Raw genomic sequence first — 23,971 nt, 5'->3', positions numbered from 1 at the left:
TACGAGTCACAGTTCTTGGTCCCTGAGTTCAAGACATTGGCTAGTTTCAAGTAGGATTAATGGATCAGATTCAACCTGTTCATCAGATTTCGGTCAGCTCTCAGGTAAAGTTTAATAAGTGTTGTTCGAGACAAAAATAACATCCCTTGCCATGTGAACATGTTAGTTGTGTTTGAAACATGCTCTACATGCTGCAGGCATCCATTTTTTCAACCCGTTACCTTATCTCTGCTGAGGATATATTCTCATCCATACTTCGCTGATAATCTGACCAACTTGTTTTGCCATTTTCAGAAGAAGACCTTGCTGCACAAGATCAGTCAGCTAAAAATTCCAGCCCGCAACAAGTCAGTGTGACAGCCCCAAGCCCTGGTCGACCACTGTCCTCTTCCATAAAAGCCAGTAGCTATCCGAGATTAGATATGCGCCAACTACCAAAATATGACCCAGTGGATTCCATTATGGATAGAATTGATGCTGAGCTGCTGCAGATCACTGGATATGGGGTAGGTGGTAGCATATTATGCTAACCGGTACTGACCTTAGTGGTTGACCCAGAGGAAGAGGGAATACCTCAGGGCTATGGTGATTCAGTGATGAATGACTAAAGAGCTATTTATGAAGCGCATCCCTTGTGGAGTAGTAACACTTGGGATACATTAGAGAAATATCTTTGACAATGCCAAAATTTTGGCTGGCTCTGGCTGAAGGACACATATATGTACAAAAAAATTGAAAATCAGTTGTCAGAATGGGATGATTCCTCACATAATTATCTTTGAAATGATGTATGAGACAATCTTTTGAGGATAAAGTTTAAGTCTTATCACAGTATATCTTACAACAGGTTTTACTTGCGCCAATAATAATCAATTTTTATTGTTTCTTTCAGAGTTTAAACCTGCCCAGGATGACCCGACCAGACAGAGAGGAGCGCACCCACCTATCAACCCAGGGTGTCCAGTTTGACTCGGCCGATGATTCAGACCATGCTGCAAGAGGTGAGACATGTTTGCATGGTGATCATGGCGGTTTCTCTTCCATGCCAATTATTGCCCAGATTATCCCATTCTTTTCAAAATGAGCAGTAGTATGTACAGTGGCACTTCTCGATTAAGGACACCCTTGGGACTGAAAGATGCTGTCCTGAATAATGAAGTGTCTTGATTACAGAAAAGCAGTGTCCTCAGAAGAGAAGACGGTTGGGTCCCGAGTTGGGTCGTTTATTGACCTAGGAACTTGACTTCACCGAGGGAGGAGGGGAGTCCATCACACACTACTGTCCACATGGATGGGGTATTTTTCTTGCCCTGGTGTGAGTTGTTAGCCGGTCTCTTCTCCTGAAATCCTTATGTCTGGATTCATGGCTGATGCCCACATTCTGTGTGCCTTACGTTGACCTAGTTGCATCTTACTTCAGGGCGTAGTGACCAGGACACCGGCCTTGGGACGGCAGAAGATAATGTCTCTGAGAGGACTCTGACCGATCGCCAGTCAAGAGGTCTGCTGAGTTCACTTGACAATATGACAGATGGTACATCAACTTGTAAGTTTAGTTACAAATATTCATCTGCACTACCCAACCTGTTCACGTTTGATGCATGTCACCGCAGCTGCCACTAATACTCCTTTTTAGACCTTTAATCAGTGCCATGGTCAGAAGAAACTGATACGAAATGTCTAAATTTTGTATCTGTTTGTAATGTTTTGGTCTTGCTTATGATGGAATACCGTTGCAGAGTCTTGCTTGCATGATTGTAGACAACATCTGGAGATTTTGATCTAACTTCTGCTAATCCAAGACAAATTCAAAATCCTTCAAGGAGTATTGGGCGAAAAAGACGAGTGTCTCCATCTTTTGCCAGGGTGAAGGACTCCATCAGAAAGCTACTCCTGTTTTTCACTTGAATATCGTCTTCAGCCTCCTAAGCCACCTGTTATAAGGTATCTTGGACATGTTTGGTTTTTTTTCAATCGGAAGTGGGAGTCCATGCCCAAGCTGACAGTGTCTAGCAGTTGTCTTCCTCACTTGACCCTACATTGACACATGGTCAAACAATTATCACTGCTTTCTGTTGAATCAGCATATGTCGTCACATCATACCAACAATAGCTCCTAATTTTCCTGACGCATCAAAACTTATACAAGTTAGTGAATGAAAACTGCTAGTAGCGTACTGCATGTAGTATCAAAATGTTATCATAACTTTTCATTAAATTCATACCCTGACAATGGACAGCGATAAGAGTTTATCTTAGCCATGTACAGTGAAAACTCTCATAATCTACCCTGAAGGCCTTTCCTCAGTCTGTACAACATGACAAAGGCTTTAGCATGAAGCGATTGGTTCAACTCAGTTTGGTCGTGATCTGTGTACACTAGCATACAGTAAAGTATTGCAGATTGTGGTAAAGTTGGCTTGAAGCGATCGAAAGGATAACATTGACAATAAATTGATGGAAATGCATACATACATCATATGTACATGAAAAATCCATTGCTATCACCGGCATTATAGTTATAGTCTTATAAGTCTTGGTGATAGCTAGGCATATAAGAGTAGGTGATGCAGGCCTAGGAAAATGAGTAGCTCCGATTCAGATGATGAGGCGTGGGATGCCCCTCGGCGTCATGCAAGATTTGGTGAGTTAATCATATTATGATAAAATCAATTTTGTATTCTTTGCAGTCTTTTCAGTGAGTGGGTGGGTGGGTTATACCAGGTATCGAAAATATAGTCAGTTATTTTCTTTGTTGACTATGTGTGTGGATGAGAAATGCCTAGTGTGTTTTGAATTTATTTCAGTATCTTTCCAAGTTGATTTACCCATACAACTCACTCATAGCACCTGATATTGTGATCCCAAAAGAGACACTCTCAATTTCATGTTCATGTGGAGCAGCACTATACCCTAAGTTCTTGATTGGTCCCCTCCAGCAGGAACATCAGTCTAAGCAAGCAGGACCCACAGATTATTGAAGGGTTGGACTTAACCTCTTGAATTCCAAAACCTAAAAATCTCGGGTTCCCAGGGTGGTCACGTGGTTGCGAAATTGGGTCAGACTTTCACGATGTATAGCGCCCGCATACAACCGTCAAAGTCCGGTACCGAGGCGCCATTTACCCAGGCATGCTCTAACTGACCCTACTGTACATCAAACAGGCTAAAACAAGCAATAAACTAGCGTCCCAGAACAAGGGAATAAAAATATCACTGAGACCGACCTGTCGGTCGTTGGGAAAAAAACGTTATTTCAAAATGACCGACTGGTCGGTTACCGGGATTCAAGAGGTTAAAGATGGGGTCATTTGCCCTGTGTGGGCTGACTTGGCCATCGAATAAAACACACCTCTTTTTACCCATTTTTTTGGTACAAGGATGCTCTACACATGCACATAGTCATTAGGAGTGACCCCTGAGGATTGTGATGGTCTACTGCATCGATTCCCACTCACTGATCCATTCAACCACATGTTCATGTCACAAGTCTAGTCTACTGAGTGTAAATGTATCAAATATATGTATTTCAGTGTTAGGGTCTATAAGTGATATAGATTCCATCTTGAGCAAACAATCAGATTCAGGCTCTGTTAAAAGGGCCTCGAGAAAGAAGCGGTCAGGTAAGAAGATAAGATACACGATTCCCTATCCCACTTTTTCTCCTTGGCACCTGAAGCGTCTGGTGACAGTTTCTATTATATTCCTTGTCGGTGTCTTTATTTCTTTGTCCTTATTACCTGTCCTTGTTCTACCTCTGGTTGCACTTCTTCGTCCTGTTTTCCTATCTGCTGTCTGTTTGTAAAATGTGTGTGAAGCTATGTGATGTTAAAGGAATCGTAATATCAGGTTTATGTGTGGCACAAAATGGTATGATTCATAGCCACCAAGGAAGCGAACATCCGAATCAGTATACATCATAATTCATATTCAGCATCTTACGGCAAAGAGGGGGAGTCCACGCAAGCTACTCAATGTTACTCACTCGGTGGGTCTTTTACTTGCCCTGGCATAGCCACCAGATACAAGGATACTCGGTGTTAAGTCTCGTTCAAAGGACTGTGATGAGCCAGGAACCATCCTGAGAAATTCAGAAGTTAAAGGGGCTATAGGCAGAAGCTTTGGGTCATTAGTGGTCTCTAGGAGACAACTGAGTCTGGTTTTACCTAGTGATGAAAATATTCCTTGTCCTTGCGTAAATGGTGGTGATTGTAATTCCGATAAAGGGCATAATTGAGGGATTGTACAGATGTTTCATGGTTTGGAACACAGGATTTCAGTTCTGTTTTTTGACTCTAGGTGTCTCTACTGTCTGTGTCCTGGCATGTGCCCTCGCTTGCCCAGCTTGATCATATTGATATTGGTTTGAATAACAAACCCTTGACCTGTTTATCTTTTTCAAAAGTTGAGATTCTCACATAATACAGGGTGTCACAAAACTCGACTGACTTGGCACGTATGTTTGATTCTAGGGCATTTGCCCCCCGGACATCTGCCCCCCGGATCTTTCCCCCCGGATTTTTGCCTCCCGGACATTAGCCCCCCTAGGACTTCTGCCCCCCTAGGACATCTGCCCCCCGGACATTTGCCCCCCGGACATTAGCCCCCCTAGGACTTCTGCCCCCCTAGGACATCTGCCCCCCGGACATTTTCCCCCCGGACATTAGCCCCCCTAGGACTTCTGCCCCCCTAGGACGTCTGCCCCCCGGACATTTACCACCGGGGACAGTCAAGGAGAACTTGGATGAGTCGGTCAGTCCAAGAGTAGCAGGATGATCAGCTTTGGCCTGTATTAATAGATTTAAGAGCATACTTATGTGCATTACTCCAGGGCAATCCATAGGTCAAATGTAAGAATGGTAAGGATTGCTGTATTTCTTTTAAATGAAAATTACTGAAGGTAGCAGAATTACTGAAGGTAGCAGGTAGGCCACCCTTCAGTAATTTTCAGCACAAAATAATTTAAATAATGATTACCTTCTTTGACCTGTACTATAACTTCATTTCTTGATTGGTGGTGATGGTGGAAGGAGACGGAGGTGTCATGTGAAGTTTTCTATTTTAATCAAACAACAAACACGTTTCAAAACATCAGATATACATGTACATGTACTAAAAATAGATTTACAGAAACATTGTATGACAGAGGCATTTCTCAGAAAAGGAGTATCATTAGGCCACTTTAAAAAAAAGCTGGTTAGCGTCCTTGCTTCTGGGAGGAGGTGGGTAGGGGGAGGTGTTTTTGTGTTTTTTAATTCATTTTAAGGCTGAAAATATAGCTGCTGAGCAAATAAAAAAAAATCTGAATCATGATAAAATCCGGGTTGGTGTACATTCTAGTGTAAAATGCACTATACATTTTTTTTGGCTCTCGAGCACTTTGTCGGGTAGAAAGGGGGACGCCAACTAACTATTTTTTTATTCGGGCTTAGCTACGCAAGCCTATCCCTTCACAAGCATCGGAATAGCATTCCGCGACGTTACTATATATAAAATTATCGTTACTATAAATAGAAAAGATGTATTCAGAAATCCTATGGGGGCTAAATGTCCGGGGGGCAAATGTCCGGGGGGCAAATGTCCGGGGGGGCAGATGTCCTAGGGGGCAGAAGTCATATGGGGGCTAATGTCCGGGGGGCAAAAATCCGGGGGGCAGATGTCCTAGGGAGGCAGAAGTCCTAGGGGGGCTAATGTCCGGGGGGCAAAAATCCGGGGGGCAGATGTCCTAGGGGGGCAGAAATCCGGGGGCAGAAGTCCGGGGGGCAAATGTCCAGGGGGGAAGTGTCCTGATACCGTATGTTTATCAAACAGGTTTTAAGGAATGCCTCAGTTTTGCTAGAGCAAAACATTTTGTTTCCCTACTTTCTGGATCCGCTACTGATGAATATTTAAACACGACCTCGTCCCCTAACTGTCCATATTAGACACATGAAGACCGCTAATTTGACGCCCTGGCTCCTGCTAATAGTACATCTAGGAGTTATCAATTGTGACCGACAACCTTTGAAATTTCATGGGTTTGTGAAAATCTTTTCCGAGCTACTAATTGTTGAAAGCCTCAATGATATTTCACATCAATCATCATAAAAGGTCATACAATCAAGAATCTTTCATACATATTATGCTCACACAATAGACTCTCCCTTTCATGGGTCTCAGATTTTGTCCCGACATAAGCCTGATGGCAGATGATAGCGTCTTGTACAGGTCTTGAATCAAAGATGCTATTATTCAATGGATGGGATGCCCGGGCAAGTCAATTTATTTGTCAAAAGCAGCTAAAATGCTGTTGTCAAGAATAACTTTCCTTACTCAAAATAGTCTTCCATGTTGGATGACAATAATTGCAGATTTTTTTACCCATTAGTGATTGAGATCAGAGAAAAAGGGATTGAATATTTAATTGATTTGCTTTACTCTCAGGTGTATTATTTCGTAGCTTGCAAATTTAAGGGAAGGTCATCTTGGGATGAGGCCAGACTAGAGCTGACAAGAGATATTCTTAACCTCTCGAATCCCCAAACTTGAAAATCCCGGGATCCCAGGGTGGTCACGTGGTTGCGAAATTGAGTCTGACTTTCACGATGTATAGTGCCCGCATACAACCACCAAAGTCCGGTACCGAGAGGCCATCTACCCAGGCATGCTCTTACTGACCCTATTGTACATCAAACATGCTAAAACAAGCAATAAACTAGCGTCCCAGCTCAAGGGGGAAAAAAGTATCACTGAGAACGACCTGTCGGTCGTTGGGAAAAAACGTTATTTCGAAATTACCGACTGGTCGGTCACCGGGATTCAAGAGGTTAATAGAGAGCTGATTGGACGGAAACAACCACTTTGGGACCAAAAGTGTTGGTGGCCTCATTAGAGGGTTGTCCACTAAGGGAGGTTCCACTAGTTGTAATTGGTTCATCATAACGTCGGGAAGGTGAGGAATATTGGAATTTCATGTACTTTTCATTAGGGATAGAACTTAAGGGCTATTTGTACTCCAATGCAATCAAAGGGTCTTTCAATGAAATAAAACTTTAATGCAGATCAATGCTGTGATTACAATGAAAGGGGTGGTCAGCTTATGAATAGGTATAATATTTATCATGGTTTGTGTTGTGGAATGCTGCACGGTTATTGTGGTACAATGACATCAAAATGTATCAAATTAACAAGCTCTATTTACCATGAGCAGTTCATAGCTGTTGCGATTAATAGTACCCAAAAAAACAGTCCTTCATATGCTAATGCCCTTTAAATATTAAATGATAATCCCCTAATCTCTTCATTGATTTTCCGAAAATGCATGGCATATTCATTTGACAACAATGCTTGCGCATGGTTTTCCCCTTTTCACGAGTCATGCTCTATTGAACTTGGCGTACTGCAGGCCGAAGTAGAGGATTTAAGCTTTTCGTGAGATAAGGTAGCATGTGCAAGCCTGTTTGCCCCCAATGCATGTTTTTGGTGTTTGCTTGATATCAAACTAATCGCTGGAATAGTCACCCGTTGTGTGCTTGGAATAAACATGGAGTACTAGGGAGGAGGCCCAAATTAGGTGAGCAAAAATTTGACAATTATTTTCTTGGAAATGGTATCTAGTATCCAAAGCACCATTTTAAAATAAGATTTTACAAAATATGTATTATTCAAGAAGGCCTGTAAATAAGATACAGTAGAACCTCTCCGTTGAGGACCCCCTCGGGACTGACAAGTGCTGTCCTTAATAGAGAGGTGTCCTGATTAGAGAGGTCAAATTGAATGGAAACAACAAATTTGGGACCAGAGCTAGTGTCCGTAATAGAGAGGTTGTCCTTAATAGAGAGGTGTCTGCTAAGGGAGGTTCTACTGTACTTGCATCACATACAGACTTGCGTTTAATTTTTGTGAGCCAGACATATTACATAAATCATGACCAAGGTCGTTTTTCCAGGAATGATATCCATTGAAAGCACTATTTTGTCCAGCAGGTTTAGTTGCTCCAGATTGACATGAAGTGCATCTTGTGATTTGAAGTGTTTCAGTCAATGAGTTGTGGTGACTGTTGGTAACAATTTCATTGGTGTTTAGAATTCTCAGGTTTTTTCTGGCCATAATGTACCAGAGAACTCTAAACCACTTAAAATCCTCGCAAAATAGAGCAGTTTTTCATTAAATCATTTTGGTTTATTATGAGGTTGTGAGATATCATTGTTGGGCCAATTGTTGAGAATCAGAATGAACCTGTTGAGAGGTGTATTGTGTCACTTGAGAGGTGAGCTGTCACCCTTGACATGATCTATTCATTGGTAATCAGATCAATGGATCAAGAACGGTTGTTCAGATATGCAAATTGAGACAAGGCTAAATTCAGTTGGAATTTCTTTTGGGGTGTATTTCTTAAAAGGCCGTGGCTATTCGTACCATGACAGGGCCGGCTGGCCTGGCTGGAAGTCCAGGACCCTACCCACAGCCGGAGCCAGGAGTAAAGGCACTTCCAATACTCGTCACAAACAAACACCACCTCAATCATGAATTAGGCCTACTTTCCTTACCCACCATCACCCATGTCACCACGGTGCGATCTATTTATTCACTTCGTATTATTTGCACCATCACGGTACGACGGTGCGAATAAGACCGGAAACAATGGCCCCATGCACAGTGGCGGTTCGAATAGCCAGTTCCTTCTTAAAATCAAGTTCCATATTTAGACTCGATAATGTACTTTTGAAAATAAATCTGCCAAATTTTTATATTTTGTTTACAAAACCTGACTCCAAGCCCCACCCCCTCCACCAATGAGAAGCTGGAGGCTCAACCCAAACTAACTATCATTTCTGCGCGGGCCTACATGTAATGATGCATGATGCCAATTATTCCATCATTTAGGCTAAAAGAAGTGTGCAATTATTTTGCATTTTTGACAGTTATCAGAACTTTTTTATAGTGATTTTCTCAGAGAGCTTGTCTAGCGGCAGTCAAATAAATCATATGAATCACTTTTAAGACTTTACTTGACACTTTAAAGTGTCAGAGTTACTTAACCTTGTCTTCAGTCAATATTTATCAGTACTGATTATCAATGGGGTGTCTAGTACCATTTCTTATATTTTTGTGGTCTCAAGGAGATACGAATTGTCTCGGATCAAAATTACATTATAGTTTTTGGATTCTAAGGCAGGTTGATCCACTACTCAATGATTTTGACGACAGCAGATTGCTGGTCAGGTTTCATGGTTAATTGTCCTCCCTCTAAGTTACCACCGGCGATATGAGATGAGACAATCCCAAGTGTCACATAGCTCGTTGTGTGTCTCCACCAGGGTTAAGGTCTCGGAGTGGCAAAATGACTGCTTTTACTGCCAACAGTTCTCTCTCCATGCCACATCTAGGAGATGACACTAACATTAATTCTCCCAAACCTCACAACGAGAATACTTCAAACTAGGATACATGTAACTCCCTGTGTCATGTCTGTGCTTGAAATTAATACAGAGTGCATGCAGGCCATGTACAAATGTAAAAGACACTGGGTATCCACATGTAGTCCAGTTTACAAATATTATTCTCAAAGCAAAAATAGACAAAAACAATTATATTCACTAAGTACCTTTATTACCCTAAAATCTTGCCAACCATCACATCCTTACATTGGGCACTAACATCCAAATGCTTTAGGCAACTGTCACATACTTACAGTGACACTTAGGCCTACGTGTTTAACCCTTTTGCTGCCAACTTCGCATTTCTGCACAATGACTTTTGTTCCTTTTGCTGCCAACTTCGCATTTTGGCGAAATTTTCCTATGTGGTGAAAATACATTGATTTTTCGTCTGCTAGCGTCGTTTATGGTATATACCTATAGATGGCGTGGTAGAGGAGTTACCACGCTACGTTTCTACTGTACATGTTATATATCGATTTGCTGAGATTTCGGGTGAAAATCACTTCCAAAAGTTTACAAAATGGCGAATCGGATGTCATTATCACAGGTACTCGATGAATTGGATATCATGCATGATTTTGATTCTGGGCCCGAATTCGAAAGGTACCACACAGTTGTCAATTATTAGAATAGAGTTATCTGACTGCTACATACATTCTATGACAGGACATTTGGCTGAGAAACTTTGAACTTTCATGTTTAGTTGAGGAAACCCTGAATTTTAGCTGTTTTATACCAGGCCCCCTCCATAGGGACCCCTGACCCCCCTATCTACTATTAGTTCTCTGGTAGCACTAAAAAGGAGCTCTAGGGAGTGAAGGTATGTAATTTAGTCCAAACATATCACCATAAGTAGTAATTTTTGGTCTACAAAGTAAATGGCTGATCATTGAATTTTGAAGAATTTTGCTCGATTTCTGTAAATAACGCATCGGTATTTCTTGGCAATTTTGTTACAAAGCAATACAAATTCAGGGTTAACAAGGTTATGGACTTAGAAAGGAAAGAGTAAAGAAACTTGCAGATGCATAAAAATAGTTTTATTAGTTGTATTATTACATTTATTCCAAATTACAGTGGTTTATTCTACAAAATCTTCAATTCTCATTAGTTATTCAAGATGGCGGCATGCAAATTAGGGCGTGACCTACTTTTTAAAAATTTTAATTTGAAGTCCAGGTCATACTGAACAACTTCCATGTGCATTGTTTTGACATATCTCCAATAGTTTTCTCAGGAAAAATATTTAAATTGATCATATCAATTTTTTTCAATTTAACCTGAAATTGCTTGGCACTGAGGACTCGAAAAAAAAAAATTTGCTTGGCAGCAAAAGGGTTAACATTAATCTACCAAACTACTCTAAGTCGGCTTGTGGTATTCGACTCGATGACTCGACGACTTGATGACTCGATGACGCGTTTAAGTTGGACATTTTTTGAGGAATATCACTCCTTGGAATGTAATTTATACATATAATCATAAGTGGAGGAAAATACAATAAGTACCAAACGTTACAACCCCCTTTCCAGCTGTTTTCACCGTATTTAACCCATCCATTTTTCATTTCCCACAGGTTCGCCCTTTCGATAAAACCATGTGCCATGCTGCTATGCAAGCCAACTGGTATCCATCCCAATTTTGCATGAATACAGTAGGAAAAGCTAGTCTGGTTCTTATCGCTGTTGATACGCGGCGCTGGAGCAGCTTCAGATCCGTTTAGCACGGCGGATAGCGATTGCACTTTTGGCCCATATCCTTCCATAGCTGACACTCCAATAGCAGGGGTTTCAGCTCAGCCTTTCCATACCCGGCCTTCCATACCCGGGTATGGAAAGGCCGAGCTAAAACCCCTGCTATTGGAGTGTGCGGTAGCCCGGATCATGGGATTTCGTATTTTAGCAAAATCCATAGCACCAATCGCGTCATTGAGTCATTCCATCGTCGAGTCATCGAGTCGAATACCACAACCCCTATAAGTCACTAGCATTAACACCGGGTACACACTATAACATGCATGTATCAAAATGCTTTTGGCAACTCATCCCCCCCCCCCAAACTGGTTATACAAATCTCTCACAACATTTGGATTCACCAGGCTCTGAGCAAATCTACTTGCTGCCTCACTGGTACCCCGCAAGGTGTTTACCCTACTGTAATAGCCCAGCGACTGTTCTGAGAACCACCCTACATGCTGCATCGTTTGCTCTAGATTCCCTTAAAGGCCCTGATAGCAGCAGGGATATGGCACACCCAATCCTAAGACCATGTGGTGTCTTACCCTCATCGAGCCGCAAGACCCTGAGATATAGCTTCAATCGTGCCTACGCAGCCCCTGACGTAAATGGAGTGCCAAGTACTAATCTCGACTCAGAAATGGCCCTAAATAGGAAACCAGAAGTGAGGTTCAGGCCATATGACTACATCATCACATCGCTTGACATAAAATGTATTCTGCTTATCATCCCTGAGTGTCTTCCCAAAAGTATGCGTTATTTGAAAACCTGAACCATCTGGCAGACGGAGCAACTCCTGGGACTTCATCTGTCCCAAGTCAGAACCCCGATCTCCACCGATCAACATTCAAGCACTGAGTGAGCTGAAAGATGTCTTTCAAAATCACATTGAGGTCATGGTCCCTTGTTCCTCGATTCCTCCAGGACAAGACAACGGCCATGTTGTCGACTAAAACATCAACCCTGTGATTCCTGATGTCAGAAGAGACAGACAACAAAGCCTTGTGTAAGGCATCAGCCTCCTTGATGCGGATAGGCTGTTGATCATTATTAGCCCAAAAATCATGAAAGGCCTGCCCTCTTCATCACCACCCAAAATCACAGCCCCATGGCAAAGCCTGATGCATCCGTAATCATACGGATGCAGGATAGGCTGTTGATCATTATTAGCCCAAAAATCATGAAAGGCTGCCCCTCTTCATTACCATCCAAAATCACAGCCCCATGGCAAAGCCTGATGCATCCGTAATCATACGTTACGTCAAGTGCCTTTCAGATCACCAAGGCACATGGCCCTGCCAGCTGTCGACAAAGCCCTAGTGCTCTATCTCCTCCCTCATGGCACCGGTCTGCTGTTCTTTGTCGCCCTAGAAATTGCCGCATTCACCAGCCTAGTGTATAACCTTGCTGCTGATACCACCGGCATCATTGAGATACACTTCCCAGTAAATCTTTGGAGTGTTCTCAAAAGCATGGAATCTTCTTACAGTATGCTCTCCCTCAGAACCAGAAAACTGTCTCGTTTATCAGGGGTAGGATAAAAGCAGACCTCTGTGAATCAACATAAAACACCAATGATTTCAGGAAGGTAGTGGGATCAAATACACTCTTCACCAGTGAAAATGTATAGCCAAGAGCCGTCAGTATTTTAGCAGCAATATACACCTATGTAGACGGCTTGAAATAACAACAGCCCACAGGACATACAAAGAATCTGCCATTGATATACAGGAGAGCTGGCAGGCCAAACGAATGAAAATACGAGGTGACGCCCATCCCAATCGTCTGGTATATAAACGGTGGGGCCTTCCAACTAAAGGCCTACGTGGTGTATGTCATTACATAACCTCCAAATTCTAATGCAAAATAGGTTTGAGACCCGATTGACAGACTGACATGGTCATACGTGACTTGTCGTCAAAGGAAAACATGAGGGAACTCTTCCCAACAATCCTTGGGACATCCTTCAGTCTCCAAAGAGAAGGGAGAATCCTTTGTCCATAGATTAATGAATCTCTCATCATGACACAAACGTGGCTTGGTAGGCTCAACAACCAATGGCATAACCACCTTTGGCAACTCACATTCCCCAATCTTCCCCCATAAACGTAAAGAGCCATTACGTAGCCTCTTTTCTAATGTGGCTGCAATAAATGACCCAAATTCCTGATAGCGAGCATGATTGGGGAAGAACATACGCGGTGACTCGGCAGAGTCCCAGTAGGTGCCACCGAAGTTACCTTAGAATGGCCGAAAGAAATCTTTCACCTCAACACCCTTGAGTAGCCAGGCCCTGACCATGTCACCATGTTCATAACCATTCAACACCCTGTCCCATTCATCCATATGGTGATGTAACTCCCCAGCAACAAACCCCTTGGGGTCTCTCACTGGCAAGTACTCTAATGAAAAGGGAGAACGAGGGTCATCCCCTAAGGCCTGCACTGACGGATGACGGTTTGAGTGCTGGAGGAGCCCTCCCCTGATAGTCGTCCAAGACGGGTGTGGCTTCCTGGCTGCCGCCGCGGGAACCGGGGAAAATTTCACCCCTTTTTCCCACATTTGTATCTTCGGCCTGAACTGTGTTTTGGCCGGCACCTCCAACACCTGAAATGAGGGCCACAACAATGAGCCCACACCCTAGAGTAGACTATCAGGGAAAGACCCATCCAACCTCAGCCCACTGGAAGAATCCAGGTAAGGAGTCAGTGCCCCGGGGCTAAAACTAGATGAGAATTCAAAAAAAATCTTGACAGCATGTTAAACATGGATACACCTTCTCTCCTGCAAAAGCTTTGTACATGTACATATATATGTACTAAAACCGGCCTGTCAGCTCCCCTGGAAAATTAACGAGGTATGAATGGAAACAGGACTGAAGAAAGAGGAGGACAAGAAAGGGAGCAGCAGATGCAGTTACAAGTACTTTAAGTCATCCTAGACATTGCGGCCTTCATTCTTTCACTATCTTTAAAAACATGGCCAGTTATGCCACAGAAATGGCAAGGGCCACGTGGTTGCCAGGGCTTTTGCATCCCTCCCTGGCGACCCCCTCGTGAAAAAGCAGGTGGGTACCCTATGCCATAGGAAAAGGGGTATGGGAATGGGCTCATAGTCGGTGGATAGATATTTTGGAGGGGGGAGGCCATGGAAGGTGCAGGGATCTCTCCTGTTGTGGTGGACCGCAGCAGAATGGATAAATTAATAAGTGTTCGAAACGCATCTTCTTGTCCTTTCTTTCTTTATTCAACCTTGACATGACAAGGTATGACGATCCATGTAACGACTAACGTAGTAACAATAACTAAGGATGACAACGAACAAAACCTGGTATTTGCCACATCATGCTGTCTTTCACCCTAGGAAGCCTGGCAAAGTCCGGGTAGTGTTTGATGCCGCCGCCAAATATCGTGGAGTCAGCTTCAACGATCAGCTAGTGCATGGCCCCGACCTCACCAATAGTTTGCTTGGTGTGTTGGTGAGGTTTAGGGAGCGACCAATCGCCCTGGTTGGTGACATTGAGAGCATGTTCTTACAAGTACAAGTGTCAGAGGAAGATACATCACCGGCTGTGTATCAGAGTACAAGATGGTGAGAAAGATATTTGGTGCCAAGGATAGTCCATGTTGCTGCATCTACACCTTGAGACGGTCAGCTGATGACAGTAGTGGTTACAGCGCAGAGGCAGTGAAAGCAGTAAAAGACTCTCTACATAGATGACTATTTTGAAAGTGTAGATACAGTTGGCACAGGAACAGTACGTATCCAGGAGGTGTCCAGGATTGCCAAGGAAGGAGGAGGTTTTCACACGACAGGCTGGCTTAGCAATAGCAGAAAGGTACTAGCCAGCGTGCCAGAGTGTGAGCGAGCCGCCCCCACACTCGACCTAGATTTCTAACCGTGTCACTGAAATTCGAGAGACCACCAGTCTGGAGCAGTGGCGTCATTGTCCTGGGGAATACAATCCAGCGGATGATGCATCTCATGGGTTAAGTCCTGGAGATCTCAGCATGGAATATCGATGGTGGCACAGCCCAAGCTTCTTATGGGAGGCTGAAGAAAACTGGCCCATGACTACAGTGCAGCCCTTAACTGACGACAATGCAGAGCTGAAGAAGAATGTAACCGTAAACCTGACTTCAAAGCCAGATGGAGAGAAGCCGAGTGGTGTTGAGAAAATGATCGCAGATAGCAAGTCATGGTCGGAACTGGTGGACAAGACAGCCTGGTTGACCAGCATGGGAAAGATTGGCCTTGTCTCTGAACGTCTCACAGAGGAGGAACGGTAGACTGCAGTCATGTGGTTGGTCAAGATTGCACAGGAGGTATGTTTTGACCCGGAGATCACTCTGTTGAAGAAGGGGAAAAACGTCCCCACTGGAAGCAAGATAGCGGATATGTGACTATTGACGGCCAGTGTCCTCAGAGTTGGGAAAAGACACAACACCTGTCCCTTTCTTCTTCTCCACCTTCTTCTCCAAAACTTTACTCTTTATTCTTCTTCTCCACCTTCTTCTCCAAAACTTTACTCTTTATTCTTCTTCTCCAAAACGTTACTCTTTATACATATTGACACAGCTTTTAGCACACGGTCCACAGCTGCACGGCTTATGGTATTGGACTCGATGACTCAACGACGCGATGACTCGATGACGCGATCGAGTTGGACATTTTTTGAAGAATATCACTGCTTGGAATGTAATTTATACATAAGTGGAGGAAAATACAATAAGTACCAAACGTTACAACCCCCTTTCCAGCTGTTTTCGTTTCCCACAGGTTCGCACTTTCGATAAAACCATGCGCCATGTTGCTTTGCAAGCAAACTGGTACCCATCCAAATTTTGCATGAATACAGTAGGAAAAGCTAGTCTGGTTCTTATCGCTGTTGATACGCGGCGCTGGGGCAGCTTCGGATCCGTTAATCAAGGCGGATAGCGATTGCGCATTTGGCCCACATCCTTCCATAGCTGATACTCCAATAGCAGGGGTTTTAGCTCGGCCTTTCCACACCCGGGTGGGTTTTAGCTCGGCCTTTCCATACCCGGGTGGGTTTAAGCTCGGCCTTTCCACCCGGGTGGGTTTTAGCTCAGCCTTTCCATGGAAAGGCCAATGGAAAGGCCGAGCTTAAACCCACCCGGGTATGGAAAGGCCGAGCTAAAACCCCTGCTATTGGAGTGTGCGGTAGCCTGGATCATGGGATTCCGTATTTTTGCAGAATCCATAGCAACGATCGCGTCATTGAGTCATCGCATCGTCGAGTCATCGAGTCGAATACCACAAGCCCGGCTGCACTACCTAGAGCCGCATGGCAAAATGTCCCCAAATCAATTTTGGCCTTTGAACGTTCTGCTTGTTTATAAAGCTCCAGATACAGATCTGCATCCTTATGCCCAGCAGCAAGAGCCATCGAGGACAACTCATCTAACACCGCCAACAGGAGCCCTTTATTCGGGCTGGGCTGAAGTGCCAGGCACCTCCCCTTCTTTAGGCAAGCTGATGTGGCCTCCTCTTCCCTCTTCTTCGCCTCCTTTTCCAAAGTTTCCAAATGCTGAGTCAGCTCTGGTCCAGTTGATTTTCCTTCAGCCTTGGCTCTAGGACGCTTTGCAGCAGGTGTACCAACCTCAGTACCATTTTCAACCTGAAATAGACAAAATCAGTAAACAAAAGGACTACATTCCCGTTTATTCTCATTCCAATGGCCATTTATAATTAACTTTACACCATATGTGCACTGAAAGCCCCAGTCTATGCATTCAAAACTGAATTTTCACTGCTTCCATTGTGTAGTGCATATTTCTCTGTTGACACAACGAAGAAATGTCTGAGCCCAACATGTAGATTGCACCTTTAGTGCAGATCGATGCCATCTCCAAAACATCCTCCTTCACTATAAATCACAAGTTTCCTAAAATGACACCGCTAGTACTTTTAAACACCTGTGTAGCTTCGCTTACATGACCACACGCATGTACTACCTTAACTATCCCCCCGCAACGGGAACCAACTTAGCTGGGGGACAACCAAGGGGGGCTGCAGAGCCTGGCCCTTGGGTTGTCCAACTTCATTGGCCACCAGGATGGCCATATGGAGGAATAGGTGAAGGTTTTGCAGGTCGGCTTCCCGGCCCGACAATTGGAGCAAAGTGCCAGCATCCTCCCCTGTCAACGTTAGGAATGAATTTCTTGATTCCTCCTCGTTAAACTCTTCGGTTGCCTTCTCGGACACCATCCTAGCAAGGGGGTTGGGGGGATCCCCTCGGTGAGCTGCCAGCCTCTTCATGATTGGGAGCAGATTCTCTCCTACCAGGGAATGGCGTTTCCTTAGCACTGTAGCCATCGTCAGTAGTTCTCAAACCCTGAAAGGGAGAAGAACAGATTAAGAACATACATCGGCTGAGGAAAGCAGTTGGCCTGCCAGGCCTAGTCCTATACATACATGTACACTACAGTAGTAATCCAGGTCGAAATAGGCATTGCCCCTTGCATGCTCGCTACTTTGGGCCAAGGCAAAGGAAATACCTAATTATGCAGATGGATACCTTGAAAATCAAACCCAGCCTCCGATCGTCCCTGCAACTGAGCAGAAAATTCACAGAAAGTACTGGCAAATCATGAGCAAGATTCGGCCTCCGGGAGACACTCCACCAATCAGAGGCAGCGTAGCAAAAAGACCCACAGTCACGTGCCCAGTCATTTTGGTGGGGAAAACAAATCACTCGCCGCTCAAAATCCGGCAAAAACCGCTCAAAATTGACATCCTTAAGGCATAGGAAAAAGACCTGTACACTACACACACCTAACAGCCATAAAACACTCATCTGGCCCGGCCAAAATGCACGCCCACACGTGTACACATTGGGCATGGCTCGGCATGTATGATGCCACCACCGCCATAGCCCCACCCTCGGCCTCAGGCTCATGCTCGCTAAAGACCCAAACTGCAGTCCCCCTCAGGGACCAGAACACTCCCTCAGAGCATACATCTCTCGGCTACCTCATAGCCGTGCCACCTCATGGCAAAAACACACCTCATGCGTTCGAAAATCGGGAAATTTGACCAATTTACCTGTCTGCCGAGGAGAAACGTGCAACCGCGACCGCCATGCAAAGAAAAGAAGGGTTCGTCACACCACTGCCAGATGTCACTCAGGATGCTCTTTCCTTGAAATTGTCTCATTTTCCAAGATATTTCCATAGACGCCCTATCCTTAAATATGTAACAGGCCCTATAATAGGCCTACAAATCATTTCTAAAGTCCTTTCATCAACATGTTTTGACAAAGCCTGATGTGCAGTTTTAATTGATTCTCTGCCGTTTAGAATTGATTTGTTCAGAATTGATTTGTCTCACCAGATTAGACCGAGCTATTTGACTAAGTATTAAGATTACAGTATGGCCGTGAACGGCAATTCTAACGGGGTGAAACCATAGGCCTAGGGGGTCTGTATTTTCTAGTCGTCAGATTTACAAACTACAAACAAACCATAGGAGAGATCTTCCTAATCAGATTGGCCTTTATTGCCTGTGGATGCCGTAGATTAGGCCCCCTGTGACAGATAGGGTCCCAGGCATATTGTCAATGTAGGATTATCAAGTATTATGCACTTTGTGTTGACAGTACGTAGTAGTAAATAGTTACTACAAGGCCTTTAAGGGCTGGTCCTGACATGCTCTCAAATAGGCCTACTTGTTCTACCCCTAGGCTTAGATTGACTTCATTCCTGAATAGTTAACTGTTCGGCAGCTTACAGCCCTACTGTGGGCCAACTGGATAACCATATTCTAGTGAACTGTGCGGAAATACCTCCCAGGATTGTTGGTGTCCATCGGTGTTCAATCGCATTTCTTGGTAGGTTTTCATCTTTTGTGAACAAAGTATTTTACAAAGCTTTTATAAGACATTTTTAGCTAAAATTGTCTTAAATGTGATTTTAGTTGAACTACTCGAACATTGTAGGACTATCATGCTTAATAGTAGATTCTGATTGGGTTTTCTTCTTCTGCAACACATTAAATGATATGCGCTTCATACGAGTGGTTTTATCCCAGCCATCTGGGTAAGACCTTGGAAGTAGGGGGTATAATTTTGACAGCCCACTTATTTGGAGGGTTGAGGAAGCTTTACAAAGCTGGAAAAAAACACTTTAAGGATAAAGTGTCATGAAGTGTTTCAGACCCAGCCCTCCCCTCCCCCCAGCGTAAACCTTTCAATAATCACTCCACATGCAGCATGCAATAAATGCACTGGTTCATTAAATTCCATCGCTTCATTAAATTTCCTCCTCCATGATGATGAATTAACTGTCACTCGAGCCATTTTGTTCCACAGCTGATTGGCGCTACCCCACAGATTTGCATTTTGCATGCTCAAAGTGCTGTTAGCCCTGACAATTGCTGGTAAGAATGGATTAACCAATATCGTAAACGTTTCTGTTTATTATTCATCACCCACGTGGCGCGTATCATTGCTATCGCTGGGGTATCTAAGGAAGCGCTTTATTATTGCACCATTGTCTCGTGTGGTGGTGTAGATTATCCTCTCCAGCAATATTGTGATTCACATCATTACAAAAGTGAATAATTAAAGGTGCACTAGCATCGGTGAAATTTGTTTTCATGAGGCCACGGGAAATTAAAAAGTATGTCTTGCAGTTATTACACACCAATGTGATGAAACTTGGCAAGTATATCGTTTTGATTCCAATACAAACAACCTTGTTGCAATTTATACTTTGTAGATATTCATGAAATCAAAAATTCAAATTCAAATTATAACCGTTGAGTTTTAAATGGACACACTTGACATTTAAAGGTGCATAGACAGCACAAGTTAATGTCCGCTTATCATGCAGGCTTGCGATTTATCGATAATGCAGCTCGTTAATGACACGTGGGAATCGGATGCTATAGCCATGACTTCTGCCAGAAGTACGCTGTCACTCAGTTGGATTGGTTGACCTTCTGTTAGAAAAGAGTGCATTCTGTTTCAATTTCCAATGGAGATTGTTATTGTTGTATTATCTCTAGGACTATCCTGCAGCAATTTCATTGTGTTTGACTCATCAGGATTTCTTAAACTTTAGATTTATGTGTTCATTTTTGCCGCACTGAAATTGGAAAACTCTGGTGCGGTGCAACTCTGGTGCTTAATATTCAGCTGTCTTGGAAGTTTCTATGAGTGGAATGGATTACTAAACAGTGCTATCATGAGGAATCATGACAAAAATATAAGAGGTGTAGGGAGGCTTTTGACTATGAAAAACCTGACGATATCAGTTAACTGTCATCCTTCTGCTATCCACCCAGTCTCATATGTTGCAAGAATTGGATGGCGCCATTCTCAACACAGTGTCACTTTTGGATAAAGTGTGAGCTGAAGATAAAAGCCATTATGCAATAGTGAATCATGCCAAGTATAAGATGTGTGGATTACCAGGCTAGATGTCATGAATGGATTAACAAGGACGGTGATAAATTGAGTGTGGGATCCATGGAAATTCAAACTCGCTCAAGTGACCAATGCAAGTTCTATTGATACGGTTTACTGAAAAATATCAGAATCGCTAGGCTGGTTCAAAATATACTGTCATAACAAGGATTCAAAATAAAGTTTCTTTAAAATACTGTATTTGTGTTGGAGACAGCTGCTGATTGCATGTGAAGTGCAGCCAGCTTCAAGCGCACAGTTCCCGTTGGGGAGGTATCATGGTCACGTGTCATAATATGGCGATCACTTGGGTAATATTTTGAGTAAAATGCCGATCGTGACCCCTTAAGTGTCAAATATATTTTTTCATTACTGACCATGGCGCTGATGGTTGACCCTTCACGGGTGTAAGAGTGTCACCTAAACATTCTCCAAGACAGTAAATATGAACCAATGAAACATAACTACTATCAAATGGACAAGAACAGATAGTTATATGGGTTGAAATGAACATTCGTGGAAGATAACTTGACCAAATATAGTCATGGGTTGGTCTATATGTAGTACATAAATATATATGCATGTAAAAAATGCTAACCTCACATCATGGATTCTCAAGGTCTTGGGGGAAAAAAGGTCTCCAAGTACAAAATGTTTCACTTACAAGAAAAATGTGACCATATAATGGATCGTAGGCTCACCCTGCATGAGGTGAACCAATCTTATCATCATTTTGATTGATGATGACTGAGATATTAGAAGGATAATGAAACAAAAAATAATTTGCTTCTTGGCCACCATTTTCTGACCCTCACCAAACAGAAAGGAAACCCCTAATAAACATATGTAAATAAGGATCACAGGAAGTTCAACAAGTATAAACAAAAAGCTTTTTTGGAGGGAAAATTTGAACCTCGAAATCTGTGAATGTGGCCTTCACATTCAGAAAAGCTTTTAACCACAAGGTGATAATGGAGGTCATCCTCATTTGTTTTAATGGTCCTGTTGTGTTGGTCAAAGTTTGTATCACTGCTGTTTTTGTCAGTTCCATTTATGGCAAAGTGGTTGAATAATGCTAGAATTTAGATATCTTTTTGATGCAATCAACTGCAAATAGAGATGTAATGTACCATGACGGACTTTGATCTACTTTAGAGCCACGGTAGCTGCGCTTACACCACGAAATATTGGTGGACCAATTGCACTTACACCACCACATTGCCGCGACAAATTGGTTCGGCAATCCATTGCCGATACAAATTGCCGAGCGAATTTGTCCCACCAAGCTTGATGGTCCAAATTCGCCCGGCTTGTTAAAAGTTCGGCTTTGTCGTAGTGTAAGCGCAAATGGATCGGCAATTAGCTAGTTAGATGGTTCGGCTCCAGGCGGCGCTTTCGAAATGGCGCTTTCTGCCAAGGCTTTCCGCGTTCTGCTTATTGTTTGCGCGCCATCTGTAGCCGGATTTTATAACTAGCTGCAGCGCTGGTGTAAGCGCTTGGTGGATTTTCGATGGTGCGGCATTGGTTCCCGAACCAAGATTGGTGGTCCATTTTCAGGTGGTGTAAGTGCGGCTGGTGACATATTTTACTTTGATGCATTATATCAAGAATTAAAAGGTTTACACACTGGTGCTAATACCTTAACTTTTCAAAGTGTTCAGTGATCAAAGAAAAACCATTTTGTGTGTGGTAAATGATATCATCCAAGCATAATTTTGCTTGCCAGATCCATACAAAATTTATGTATACATGTATGAGGACTGCAAATGAACTTGTTGATGAGTTCTAGTGTCTTAGGATAGATGTGTCATCTCCCCTTTTATTCCATCCTGTGAAGGTTAAGTGAACTTATCCCTGCTTTCTAGTTTTCTATCTGAAACTTGTTAAAGAGTCTTTTACTGTTCCTTAAGGATCTGTCCATCATTTCTGATCTGGTATTCAGGGTGATATATTTCAGACACCAGAGCAAAGATGTTGACATGCTGTGGGTCTATTGCCTGTAATTGCCAATGAGTGAATCAAAATTGCCTTGTTCTGTACTTGCACTGGTGTGGACTTTATCCTTCTCTAGAATCATGTTCCCCTCATTTTGAATTCTTCGATTGTTTTATACTTACAGGTAACTACCTGAGAGACTCCAAGTCCAAGCCTTTTGCGAGTGATATGGAATCTGTTCGAACCGAAGACTTTGAAGATAGATTCAAGGAGGTTATGATACAGACCCCAAAGAGTACTGGTAAGTCTTAAATCTTCTTTTTTTAAATGCTTTCAATTGTTTCCCTCCAAAAGTCGGTTCTGTTGTTGGGCATACTATGTAATTGATGTTAGTCTAGTGTAATACTCCAATGAAATCAGTCTTGGCAAAGAAGCTCCTCATGAAACTGTCCCTTCATGACCACTACTTGTCTAAGCATCAATATCGAGACCAAAGACTAAAAAGAAGAAGAGAAGAAAAACGTACGATTGAACATTGGGCCAACATAGGATCAGTGTTGGGCCAACATCAGATCAAAGTTTGATGATTATAATTAACATAAGGCACCTTAGCATAAGTACCTTATTGTTCCATGAGAGGGTCAAAAGGCCAGCCCTATACTGGCCAAGGATATTTTCATTGTCAATATAACTACAGAAAAACTCACATTTGACAATCACCAGATATCAAAATTTATGTTTGACAAATTTTCCAGGGCCTAAAAGCAATACCCTCCCACAAGCTGTGTTTAACAAAATGTTAGAGGCCAACAAGGTCCTGGAGTGAGTGGCAAACACCCAGAGGGACAGTTGTAATACCATGAACCAATATTTTGCCAAGGCATAGCACTGAGAGCATGCAGCAAGAATAAATTACTTCATTGATCTGAAACTAATGACCAAAGGGTGATGTTTAATCAAGGCATGTTGCCTGTATTGACATTTTTACCAAAGTAGCTTTGTCAACACTGCAAAAGTGTAATAATGTATGGTTCCATTTGATCTAGTAATGGCTTCCTTAATTCTCAGGACTATTTCCCATATGAGGGATATTTGAGGAGCTTTTGCCATTTGATTGTAAAGAATTAATATTTATCAGTCATTTGGTTTGACGAAAAGATGAAATTTATCTAAATAGGTAATAGAAAATTTTTTTTCGAGGATACTGATGGGCCACTCTTCTTGCAGAAAGACTTGCTTGTTTTATCCTTGTCAGCTTCGATCTCTAAAATGTTAGTCACGGTACACAGTAATAAAGAAATCTCAAAAGTGCAGCATAACACATTGATGTTTTCTTTCATCCTTTCCCACAATTTGTCACAGCAGTTTACTCTTAATTGTACCATGTGTGTTTTGTGAGGGATTGCTCGAAGCAAAGAGTCCCTCTCACTGTGTTGTAAAACTAACTG

General features: G+C 42.9%; 1 protein-coding gene across 1 annotated transcript in view; it reads left to right on the top strand.

Annotated features, from left to right (window-relative positions):
* Nucleotides 1–23,971, top strand: part of LOC135499535 (repetitive organellar protein-like) — a 166,692-nt gene that overhangs the window by 17,271 nt on the left and 125,450 nt on the right. The window contains exons 5-9 of the mRNA XM_064790351.1: nt 295–506; nt 893–1,001; nt 1,421–1,546; nt 3,534–3,623; nt 22,708–22,824. Coding sequence (XP_064646421.1) covers nt 295–506; nt 893–1,001; nt 1,421–1,546; nt 3,534–3,623; nt 22,708–22,824 — 654 coding nt within the window. The remainder of the gene's footprint in view (nt 1–294; nt 507–892; nt 1,002–1,420; nt 1,547–3,533; nt 3,624–22,707; nt 22,825–23,971) is intronic.

Source organism: Lineus longissimus, chromosome 2 (assembly GCF_910592395.1).
Source record: "Lineus longissimus chromosome 2, tnLinLong1.2, whole genome shotgun sequence".
NCBI lineage: Eukaryota > Metazoa > Nemertea > Pilidiophora > Heteronemertea > Lineidae > Lineus > Lineus longissimus.
The sequence above is the reverse complement of the archived record's forward strand: the minus strand, read 5'-3'. Positions and strand labels throughout refer to the sequence as shown.